This window comes from Scyliorhinus canicula, chromosome 9 (assembly GCF_902713615.1).
Source record: "Scyliorhinus canicula chromosome 9, sScyCan1.1, whole genome shotgun sequence".
In the NCBI taxonomy this organism is placed as follows: domain Eukaryota; kingdom Metazoa; phylum Chordata; class Chondrichthyes; order Carcharhiniformes; family Scyliorhinidae; genus Scyliorhinus; species Scyliorhinus canicula.
Window position 1 is genome coordinate 105,208,809 of NC_052154.1, and position 12,617 is coordinate 105,221,425.

At 45.5% G+C, this 12,617-nt stretch overlaps 1 protein-coding gene across 2 annotated transcripts in view; it reads right to left on the minus strand.

Annotated features, from left to right (window-relative positions):
• LOC119971590 (embryonic protein UVS.2-like) overlaps nt 1-12,617 on the minus strand; it is a 174,071-nt gene that overhangs the window by 97,433 nt on the left and 64,021 nt on the right. For both annotated transcript variants that reach the window (XM_038807362.1, XM_038807361.1), the window contains exons 6-7: nt 6,345-6,462; nt 431-612 (exon numbers count right to left, since the gene is read on the minus strand). In XM_038807362.1, coding sequence (XP_038663290.1) covers nt 431-612; nt 6,345-6,462 — 300 coding nt within the window. The remainder of the gene's footprint in view (nt 1-430; nt 613-6,344; nt 6,463-12,617) is intronic.

Sequence of the window (12,617 nt, forward strand, 5' to 3'; positions counted from 1 at the left end):
CTTTGGCAGTGCCACTCTGACCCACCTGGGCACTCTTGCACTGCCACCCTGTCAGTACCACCCAGACACCTCAGCAGTGCCAGCCTGGCAGTGCAAAGGTGCCGGGGGAGTGCGAGGGTGCCATCCTACCCTGTTCCTGATAACCCAGAGGCCTCCAATGCTCTGGAAGACTCCCCCACACAGATGTCGTTCCGCCAATTCCTTGTTTGAGAGGACCAGTACTAATCAGTGCCCAGCTGGGAGCTCTGCAGAAAGCCCGGGGGTGACTCTCCCAGCATCTACTGGCCATGTCGCGCTCCCATTCGGGCGCAATGTGCCCAGTAGATCGCGCTTAATGTTGAAAAATGTTGCACATTTTGACCTGTGCAAATCTGGTAGCATTCTCCTGCTATGACTGAAAGATATTTTCTGAAGTTTTGAGTCCTCTTACCTTTTTGAATATTCTCCATTTCAACTTCGATGTTGTTATCACGATCAATTCTACAATTCTCATGATAAAAGCCAAGTGCATGCATCAATTGATGCTGTATTATACCAACGTGCACACAATGGGGTTTCTGCAGTGATATTTCTTGTGCTCTTTGTTTTCCTGGTCCAACATATGACCAGCATCTAGAAAAAATGGGTTTGAAAGTAATTTTCTTGTAATATTTCAGCTAAAATCTATGCATCAAAATCTAAATACACTGTGACGAAACCCAGCTGTACCTCTCCAGCAACCTTCAACTTTACATCTTTATGCGAAAATAGCTTATTGAAGATTCATTCTGAGACAAGCAACTATTTTCACCACTTAAGTGCAGGCAAAAATGAAAGGCATAGCCTTCAGCCCTTGCTACAAACCTCTGCTACAAATTCTGTACTGCCCAAGTCCAATCCCGTCACGTGCCATTATGTCAGGTGATCTAGTCTGCTCACAAACCTGGTATTTGATCGCAAGCTTTGACTCTACATCCTCCCCATGACAAAGACTACCCACATCTATATTTCCCACCTCCACACTTTTCTCACACTATTCATGCCTTTTTGTTATCTGCAGATTCTTTCAATGCTCTCTTGGCCATCTCCCACTCACTACAACTACCTGAAGCTCTACACTCCTCCATTCTCCACCTAAATTCCTCTGCTTCATGATCTTCATCTTCCCACCCTCCTTTAAAAACCTCCATAGGGATCTTCTGTGAATCGTCGGAATTTTTGAAAATTAAAACCAATGCATCTGCCCTCTCAACAGTCACTTCTTTTAATTCCCAAGAGTGAAGTCTATCAGGACCTGGAGGCTTGCCAGCTTTTAGTTTGCATAATTTTTTCAGAACCACTTCCCTGGTGATTATAATTGTTCCTACCTCCCTTTCACCTCCTGATTTACAATTATTTCTGGGATGTCTAGGATTTCTACAATGAAGACAGTGGCAAAATATCAGATTAATTAATCCGTCATTTCCTTACTTTCCATCATTAATTCCTCACTCACTAACTAGACAAACACTCTCATTATTTACTGTTTTCCTTTTTAAATAACTGTAACTCTTACTATCTGGGCATGATTTAATGGCCGCGATGCACCCGGCGAGGATCCGTGCAGGCCGGTTAGATCACGGGAGGGGCCCATATCAGGAACCAAGTGGTTTGCGATCTAACTGGTGAGGTCCCATTGGCGATTTCCATACCCTGTTTAGACATGGCATGAAGCAAATTGAGGATAATTCAGGGCAATCTCTATCTCATAGCAAGATGGAAACCTGATCAAACGGCCTCTCGTGATCTAGCCGCCTACCCAGTGAGAGGTCACGCAGGCGGTGATTATTACTGGTCCACACAAATGTGGACCACGCATCACCAGGTCATTGGAGATCTCTGGGTGGTCAGAGACAGCCCAGGTACCTTGGCTGGCACCTAAGCACTGTCACCCTAGAACACCAAGGTGCCCTGGAAGCATTGCCAGCCTGGGAGGAGCACTGCCATGTGCCAGGGCGGCACTGCCAAGGGTCAGGGGCTGAGGGGGGAGCCATACCCATGAAAGAAAGGATGGGGGGGTATGACAGGTTGGAGGGGGCGCGATGAAGGGCAGGTATGAGTGACAGGCGACATGGAGAGGGTGCCCTCCTCCTCCAAGTGACAACAGGTCTGCAAAAACGTGGCAGAGGTTCTGCACTATCTCTTTGTTCAGATGGAGTCTTCGGCAGCAGATGGTGTCCCACCACTCCAGGAATGACAAGGTCCTGTAAACTCGAGGTCTCGTTCTCCGTCATCTTTGACCCGCTCCTCAGACTGATGGTCGGCCGAGTCTTGAGCCTGACCAGCAGCGTTTTGTTTACCAGGTGCAGGCTCCTTGTTTGCCAGGTGCAGGAATGAGAGAAAGAGTGAGACACAGTCAGTTGGGTGATCCATCCCGCAACCGTGACTCCCTCCCAATACCCTTGTCCTCCTGATCTGCGAAGCTGACTATCCTACACTATCTCCAGGCAGACTGCGCTACCTCACATTTCTTCTGTCCATCACATTTTGCCGCTTTATCGACCACGGGCACTACTTTAGCTACATCAGTCACCTGTGGACATGTGTCTGGTTTTTCATAGTGGGGTTCATCAGGTGTTGAGGCAGATGAACACCTTGAGAGATGTTGGGTCCCCCAGGACATTTGGGTAGCCGCAGCTGCGAGGCTTGATGTCCTGTATCCAACCTTCATCCCTCGACACTTAACCCATGGCACATGACTTTGACACATGGGCAGCACTGTAGCACAGGCACACAGGGGGAACGTACAGACTCCGCACAGTGACAAGCGGGAATTGAACCTGTGACCCTGCCGCTGTGAAACAACAATGCTAACCACTGTGCTACCATGCCACCCATGCATGAATAATGTGAATAATTGAGGCCTCCAACACAGATCCCTGTGGTACACCACTAGTCACATCCTACCAGTTAGAGTACTTACCCATTATCCCCACTCTCCATCGCCTGCCGCGGATCCAAATTCATAACCATGTCAATAATTTGCACTCAACTCCATGTACATCTACCGAATTTAACCGTCTCTTATGTGGGACTTTATCAAATGGCTTCTGGAAGTCCATATAAATAACATTCATAGACAGTCCCCTGTCCACTACCTCTTCAAAAAATTCAATGAGATTTGTCAGACATGACCTTCCCTTCACGAATCCATGCTGGCTCTCCCCGGTCGACCGACATTTTGAGTCACCCATCCCAGAACATAGACTCCAGCAATTTCCCCACCAGAGATGTTGGGCTGTAATTCCAGGTTTCCCCCTTTCACCCTTCTAAAAAAGTGGAGTGACATGTGCAATTTTCCAATCCAGAGGGACTTAACTCCTGAATCTAGGGAACTCTGAAAGATTATAGTTAGGGATCTACAATGTGCTCCCCTACTTCCTTTACCGCTCTCGGATGGAAACCATCAGGTCCTGGGGATTTGTCACGCTTTAGTTCATTAATTTCCTAATTACTGATGCTGTACTTACGTTAGTTGTATTAAGTTCTTGTCCTCTGTGGACTATTAATTTTTTTGGAACATTATGCCGAGTTTGTTTTTGGAGCTCCAGTAACTGACAAATGACTAAATGTAGAGGCTTGCCATTTGACTGGGACTCAGCAGATTCCTGGCCTCCAGCAGTCCTCCAAGTGTCAGGACCCTGTGTTGTTCCTGCCTCTGCCTTCTGGGGATCGGACATGGTGAGGTGTTCACAGTTTGTGATCCTGAGGGTGTTCTAAAACTAGGTCCCACTGAGGTGTGTGTCTCTGGTGGAGAGTGGGGTGAGCACTGTGACAGGTTTCCCATTGAGGGCTCTGAAAAATAATTGTTAGCACTGCTCCCTGAGCTGGTATCCAGGGCCTGGCTGGTGCATCCCGAGTTTGCTTTCCAGATGTGCCTTCAAAAGTTATGGCAGGGGCCTGAGAATATCGCCGCTGACCTCACAATCAGCAGAGGAACGGTCCACGTCCTCACTGGTTAGATGAAGCACTCGCAACTTGATGTCTGGCGGCATTGAGTGAGATCTTTATGACTGTGTCGTGGGTCTGTGAGTTGAGAATGATAAAAAGTGTGACTTACCCTGATGGAAAGGAAGAGATCACTCATCCTCTCCAGCACTTGATGGTTCTTCTCTTCTGAATGGTGTTGGCAGTCACGATCATTGCCACCACCTCCCATGTTGGGTTTGTGACCTCACTGCTTGGTTTCCGTCCTGAGCGTGGGTAGTTGATATCACAGCAGGCCTCCAGTGTTGAGCAGGATCGGGTCGGAAACCTTTGGCTCAGATTTCCTGGCAGCCATCACTTCCCGCCGACCTGCAAAATGTGGCTGCTGTGCGCTGGGGTGACTGATGCTCCAATAAATAAAGAGCTGAGGTAATGACGGGGAGGTGAATCAGAGGCTGCCCAGCAGCGATACGGCCTGGAAACCATGCATGCAAATCTTTGGCACTAAATGCTATACAATATGACCGTTGTTGATCAGAGAAAATCTCACCCTCTGTGTTACTTTTCAAACTATTTTTAGAGAACACGCACTAACAGATTCAAAAACAGCTTCCTCCCCACAGACTCCTGAATGACCCTCTTATGGACTGAACAGATCTCACCATGTGTCTTCTCTACTGTGTAGCACTACACAGAGAGTGGTGGTTGATGGGAAATGTTCAGAATGGAGTTCAGTTACGAGTGGCGTGCCACAAGGATCTGTACAGGTAGACGAGGGTAGAGCAGTTGATGTGGTGTATATGGATTTCAGTAAAGCGTTTGATAAGGTTCCCCACGGTCGGCTATTGCAGAAAATACGGAGGCTGGGGATTGAGGGTGATTTAGAGATGTGGATCAGAAATTGGCTAGTTGAAAGAAGACAGAGAGTGGTAGTTGATGGGAAATGTTCAGAATGGAGTTCAGTTACGAGTGGCGTACCACAAGAATCTGTTCTGGGGCCGTTGCTGTTTGTCATTTTTATAAATGACCTAGAGGAGGGCGCAGAAGGATGGGTGAGTAAATTTGAAGACGACACTAAAGTCGGTGGAGTTGTAGACAGTGTGGAAGGATGTTGCAGGTTACAGAGGGACATAGATAAGCTGCAGAGCTGGGCTGAGAGATGGCAAATGGAGTTTAATGTAGAGAAGTGTGAGGTGATTCACTTTGGAAAGAATAACAGGAATGCGGAATATTTGGCTAATGGTAAAATTCTTGGCAGTGTGGATGAGCAGAGGGATCTCGGTGTCCATGTACATAGATCCCTGAAAGTTGCCACCCAGGTTGATAGGGTTGGGAAGAAGGCCTATGGTGTGTTAGCCTTTATTGGTAGAGGGATTGAGATCCGGAGCCATGAGGTCATGGTGCAGCTGTACAAAACTCTGGTACGGCCGCATTTGGAGTATTGCGTACAGTTCTGGTCGCCTCATTATAGGAAGGACGTGGAAGCTTTGGAACGGGTGCAGAGGAGATTTACCAGGATGTTGCCTGGTATGGAGGGAAAATCTTATGAGGAAAGGCTGATGGACTTGAGGTTGTTTTCGTTAGAGAGAAGAAGGTTAAGAGGTGACTTAATAGAGGCATACAAAATGATCAGAGGGTTAGATAGGGTGGACAGTGAGAGCCTTCTCCCGCGGATGGAGGTGGCTAGCACGAGGGGACATAGCCATAAATTGAGGGGTAATAGATATAGGACAGAGGTCAGAGGTAGGTTTTTTACGCAAAGAGTGGTGAGGACGTGGAATGCCCTACCTGCAACAGTAGTGAACTCACCAACATTGAGGGCATTTAAAAGTTTATTGGATAAGCATATGGATGATAATGGCATAGTGTAGGTTAGATGGCTGTTAGTTTTTGACTTCCCATGTCGGTGCAACATCGTGGGCCGAAGGGCCTGTACTGCGCTGTATCGTTCTATGTTCTATTCCGTATACTTCACCCAATATCTATGTCTATGCATTTCATATGTATTTATTGTATGTCCTATGTTTTCATGTATGGAATGATCTGACTGGACTGTAGGCAGAACAGTACTTTTCACTATATCTTGATACACGTGACAATAAATCTAAATCTAGTTTTAATCAGAAAGTTCCTTAGTTCCATTTTTTTTTTACTTGCTGCCTTTTTACAACGGACCAATCAACATTGTGTCACAGAAAAAAGTACATAAAAGGCAGGAAATGATACAACAGGAAGAGTACTCAGATGCAAACCTTTTAACAGTTAATGATAAAGATATACAAGATGAAAAAAATCTCAGCCTATTTCCTTAAATACTACCAGGAATTTGCCATAACAACTGTTAATTTACCAAAACTAAAGGTTAACCGAAATTCAAGATAATTAATATTTTCACTTACCCTATCCCATCAATAAACTCAAGATAGGTCATCTCCCTTGTTCTGTATTTAAATCTGACACATGTCAAAGCCTCAAGCTCTGACATAGAAACACTTAGTATTCCTCGTTGGGCTTTATCTGAGAAAAGAATAACCAAAATCCTTTATTTATTTTAATCATTTGAAAAGAAAACATTAACATTTAGAGGATCAGATTCACAAATATGGGTACTTACATGGTCATACTTTTACTTCTCCATCATTTCCAAGAAAAAAATTGGACTTCAGTTGGTTTGGGTAATTTGGTACAATGTTACTGTCATACACAAACTGTAGACCTGCACTGGACAAGTGGCAATTTTAAAGCTAGCTTCAGTAGAGCCTTCAATCACAGTTTCCAACCCCAATTAAAATATCAAAGAAAGGTTGGGGACAGTACAACACTGGAACATGAGTAGGCCATTCAGCCTGTTTCACCATTCTATTGAATCATGGCTAATCAGTAACATAACTTTACTCAATAAATATCTCTCCTCCATACCTTTGATAACCCCAAACAACCAATCTACACATCCTAAAAATAGTCAAGTGATTCAGCTTCATAGCCTTTTAAGGGAGGCAGTTCTGCATTTCTCCAACCCTTTGAGAAAAGGTGCAACATGATTTCCGTTCTGACTGGCCGTGACCTATTTTTCAGATTAGGCCCCTTGTTTTTATTTCCCCACGGACAGAATAGTTTCTCTCTATCTACCTTATCAAATCCTTTTGTGTATACAGTAACTTGGCAATGCAGAACTTAAATATTTCTTAAAAGAGAGACATGTTGCTGAAGTTTTCCATTTTCCATTAATCAGGAAGGCAGTGGTGTAGTAGTATTGTCACTGGACTAATAATCCAGAGACCCAGGGTAATGTTCTAGGGACCTGGGTTCAAATCCCACCATGGCAGATGGAGAAATTTGAAATCAATAAAATTCTGGAATTAAAAGTCTCAAGATGACCATGAAACCATTGTTGATTGTTGTCTGGTTGCATGGGTCACACCCCTACAACCCAAAAAGATGTGCACGATAGGTGAATTGGCCACACTAAATTGCCTCTAAATTGAAAAAAAAATAGATACTCAAATTTAAAAAAGCATATTTGGTTCACTAATATCCTTTAGGGAAGGAATACTGCCATCCTTATTTAATCTGGTTTACATATTATTCCAGACCGACAGAAATGTGGTTGATTCTTAAAATGCCCTCTGAAATACACTCAGTTCAATAAATGCCCAAGCCAGCGATGCCCACCTCCCCTGAACGAATAAAAAAAACAAGAATGTCAAATTTCAATCGCTCACAATTTGCTCCAGACAAGAAAAGGGTGCAGATTGGTTGGCATAAAACTCGAATTGAGAAAGCACCTGGGAAATACCACTTCCCAAGCTCCAAGAAATTCCAAAAAGGTGCTGTAGAAAGCAAACAGGAACGGGTCAGAAATGAACGACGGGTTTATTACGGACTACACAAAACTACAAAAGACTCCTCTCCCCAAAGGCCACCCTTCGTGACCTGCACCCAGGTCAGGGTTTTTATACTGTGTGGTCTTCCCTTGTTAAGGGGAACCCCCACCCCCAATTACCAGGGGAGTTCATACTCAGCTGTGGAAGGGAGAAATTGAACAGAGCACAGTCTTTGGCCCCCCCAAGGGGGGTATAACAGGTGCAAGATGAACCAGCAAAGAAATATAATATTTGAACATGTCAAAATTTGAACAACATGTTAAATAAGCTATTTCAAACTGTTACTGTGCATTGTGTTCTGGGAGTGGTATTTTCCACTAATATTTCCACTCATGCCATCAGTCCAAAAAGACTTTCTGCCTACCACACAATTCAACAATGTTTTCCATCATAGGGTCAGAAGTGGGGATGTTCGCTGATGCTTTCACAGTTTTTAATACCATTTGTGTCTCCTCAGATATTGAAACAGTCCATTTCCACATGCAACAAGACCTGAACAACATTCAGGCTTGGGCTGGTAAGTGGCACCAGACAAGTGCCAGGCAATGACCATCTCCAACATGAAAAAAATCTAACAATTTCCCCATGACAATCAATATCATTACAAATGCTGAATGCCCCAGACAATCAACATCCTGGGGGTTACCATTGACCAGAAACTGAACTGGACCAGCCATCTAAATACTGTGGATACAAGAGTTGGTGAGAAGCTTTGACTTCTGCAAAGTACTAATTTTCAAATGCCCAAAGTCTGTGCACCATCTACATACAAGATGCCACTTAGGAGTGTGACAAAATATTATTTGCCTGGGTGAATGCAGCTCTAACAGCACTCAAGAGGCTCACACCGTCCTGGGTAAATCAGTCCATTTAATTGGCACCCCATCCATCACCTTAAACATCCACTCTCTCCACCACAGAGTTCCCTTGGACTCTTTGTAATTATAGGTGAAGCTACCACCTTCACTCCTGCCAGATCATTCCCCAAAAGTAAGTCTACTCCATCCACTGGTAACTTAACCACTCTGACAACTACTGCACCTGACATTAAGTCATACTCCAATTGTACTTTATACAATGAAATTGGGATTTAGGGGCGGAATCTCAGTTTCCGAGACTAAGTGTTGACGCCGAGACTGAATCGTGTGAGTTCTACGTTCCCAAAACAGCGGTAGCCCTGAAGCAATTCAGGACATCCTAATAGAGGGCGGCACAGTAGTTAGCACTACTGCCTACGCTGAGGACCCAGGTTCGATCCTGGCCCCGGTGTTTGTCTGTGTGGAGTTTGCACATTTTCCCCGTGTCCGCGTGGGTTTCAACCCCACAGCTCAAAATATGCAGGTTAGGTGGATTGTTCACGCTAAATTGCCCCTTAATTGGAAACAAAAATAATTGGGTATTCTAAATCCTGGGAAGGCACCCGTGACGTTACGCTCACAGTGGGCAGTCAGCAGCATGCGCAGTGCAGTCGAATGGCAGCCTTGCAGTCTGTGGAAATAGTGGTCCATGTCCGTACACCCGACCCCACGGTCCACCTCCTGGTCAACCCCCACTACTCCCCCTGGCCAGCGGCACAACTGTCAGCAAACTATAGCAATCTTCGACACTTTTCGTGCCCCCTCTTCCTCTCTCAGCAGCCACGCCTCACGTTTACCAATTCTAAATACCACAAGTGAACCTCGCCATCGGTAATTGCTCCTGCCGGAGGCAGAGCACCATGGGGGGCCCGGAAATTGCCAGGCCGGGCCCGTTAATGATATCCAATGGCGTTTACTGTGCAATCTGCATGCCCACGTCAGCATGCAGTGTGGAACGCATTCACGCCACTTTTGAGGCACTGGAGAATGGCATTCAATTGGGCACCCAGCATTGGCCTCGAATTGCCACTGACGCACGATGCTCCGCCCAATCGCATTTCCCCGATTCCAGCATGATGGACAGAGAACCCACCTCATAATCTCCACCTATCCCACTCACTAATACCTTAGCTTTCATGAACTCTCTGGAGGGAAAACCAAGTCCTTCTCCAGTAAGGGAGTTTGAGTAGCACCTTTGTCCCTTAAGATGGTTACGGGTTTGCCAACATCAGTTGTTGAAATTGGGGGGATCTTGCCCTTGGATAAAAACCAGCATATCTCTCCTCTACCTCACTGATCACACCTGCTCCAACAGCAATGTTTATCTCAGGTCTCCTGAGACCAGTTAGCGCTACAGTCTGCCCTGTCGTTCTTTTCCACTTTTGTTCATTTTCCCACCAATCCAATGGGCTTTCCTTACAACTTCCAACATGCTGAACAAACATGACCCACTTTATTACAATGGCAAAACCTAGGCTTTTGAGTCTCACCCCCATCCTCAGTACCTTTTTTCATGCTCCGAGGAGATCCAGGAGCATTTCCAGCTATTCATTCTTTACCTGGGCTACCTGCCTTCCTTTCACTTTCCCACTTCCTACCCTTTTCAAAATTATGGGGTTGTTGGAACAAAGGTCTCAATTTATGGATTAGCTCATAATTGTCAGCCATAATTCGACCCAGGTTCGATTCCCGGCTGGGTCACTGTCTGTGTGGAGTCTGCACGTCCTCCCCGTGTGTGCGTGGGTTTCCTCCGGGTGCTCCGGTTTCCTCCCACAGTCCAAAGATGTGCGGGCTAGGTGGATTGGCCATGCTAAATTGCCCGTAGTGTAAGGTTAATGGGGGGATTGTTGGGTTACGGGTATACGGGTTACGTGGGGTTAAGTAGGGTGATCATTGCTTGGCACAACATCGAGAGCCGAAGGGCCTGTTCTGTGCTGTACTGTTCTATGTTCTATAATTGCAGCCTGCCTAGCACTCGTCTCCCTCTGGTATTCAACATGGTTTCTTATTATAGAAGGGAGGAAATTCTTAAATTCCTCGAAGAGAATAACATCTCTCAGAGACTCATGGGTAGCTTCAATTCCCTATGCTCGTACCCATCTATTAAAATTGATCTGCTTAACCTTTTCGGCATAAATCCATAAAACCATAAGACATAGGAGCAGAATTAGGCCACTTGGCGCATCAAAACTGCTCCGCCATTCAATCATGGTTGATATTTTTCTCATCCCAATTCTCTTGCCTTCTCCCCATAACTCCTGATCCCCTTATTAATCAAGACCTATCTATCTCTGTCTTAAAACACTCAGTGATTTGGCCTCCACAGCCTTCTGCGGCAAAGAGTTCCACAGATTCACCACCCTCCTCATCTCTGTTTTAAAGGATCGTGCCTTTAGTCTGAGATTGTGTCCTCTGGTTTTTCCTACAAGTGGAAACATCCTCTCCACGTCCTCCCTATCCAGGCCTCGCAGGATCCTGTAAGTTTCAATAAGATCCCCCCTCATCCTTCTAAACTCTGAGTACAGACCCAGAGTCCTCAAACGTTCTTCATACAACAAGCTTTTCATTCCAGGGATCATTCTTGTGAACCTCCTCTGGGCCCTTTCCAAGACCAGCACATCCTTCCTTAGATACAGGGCCCAAAACTGCTTGCAATATTCCAAATGGAGTCTGACCAGAGCCTTATATAGCCTCAGAAGTACATCCCTGCTCTTGTATTCTAGCTCTCTCGACATGAATGTAACATTGCATTTGCCTTCTTAACTGCCGACTGAACCTGCACGTTAAGCTGAAGAGAATCGTGTGCAAGGACGCCCAAGTCCCTTTGTGCTTCTGATTTCCTAAGCATTTCTCCATTTTGAAAGTGGTCTATGCCTCCATTCCTCCTTCCAAAGTGCATAACCTCATACTTTTCCACATTTTATTCCATCTGCGACTTCTTTGCCCACTCTCCTGGCCTGTCCAAATCCTTCTGTAACCCCCCTGCTTCCTCAGTATTACCTGTCCCTCTATAAGTCTTCGTATCATCTGCAACCTTCGCAACAATGCCTCCAGTCCCAGATCATTAATGTTTATTGTTAAAAGTTGTGGGCCCAGAACAGACCCCTGAGGCACACCACTAGTCACTGGCTGTCATCCTGAAAAAGACCCCTTTATCTCCACTCTCTGCCTTCTGCCAGTCAGCCAATCCTCTATCCATGCCAGGATTTTACCCTTAACACCATGGGCTCTTAACTTATTCAAGTCTCCTATGCAGCACCTTGGTAAAGGCTTTCTGGAAATCTAAATAAATCATGTCCACTGGTTCTCCTTTGTCTAACTTCCTTGTTTACTCCTCAAAGAACTCTGACAGATTCGTCAGATATAACCTCCCTTTGACAAAACGTGTTAACGCAGTCCTATTTTACCATGCACTTCCAAGAACTCCACAATCTTTAATAATGGACTCCTAAATCTTATCAATGACCGAAGTCAGGCTAACTGGCCTATAATATCCCGTCTTCTGCCTCCTTCCCTTCTTAAACAGCGGTGTTACATTAGCCATTTTCCAGTCCTCTGCGACCCTTCCTGCCTCCAGTGATTCCTGAAAGATCACCACCAATATCTCCACAATCTCCTGCTGAGCAATCGCATCAGTTATTTCCACCTTTCTAAATGGTACCTATTTCTAATTCCCCTGCCAATTCGACAAGCTTGTCTTTTCGAAGCTCTTTTAAATAAACCAGAGACAAGCGTCCACCTGAAGAAAAATCTTCGCAGCTTCCAGAGCCATCCTGTTGTAGCAGCACAAGCCTGGTGTCTCTGTTTAATTTAATTTATACTGTAACCCAAACTTCACCATCTACCGTTCCAAAGATCTCGGACCCAATCCCCAAATTTATGTTATGACACCCTGGGCTAATGCACGGTCAATTCCAGCCCCGCTTGACCC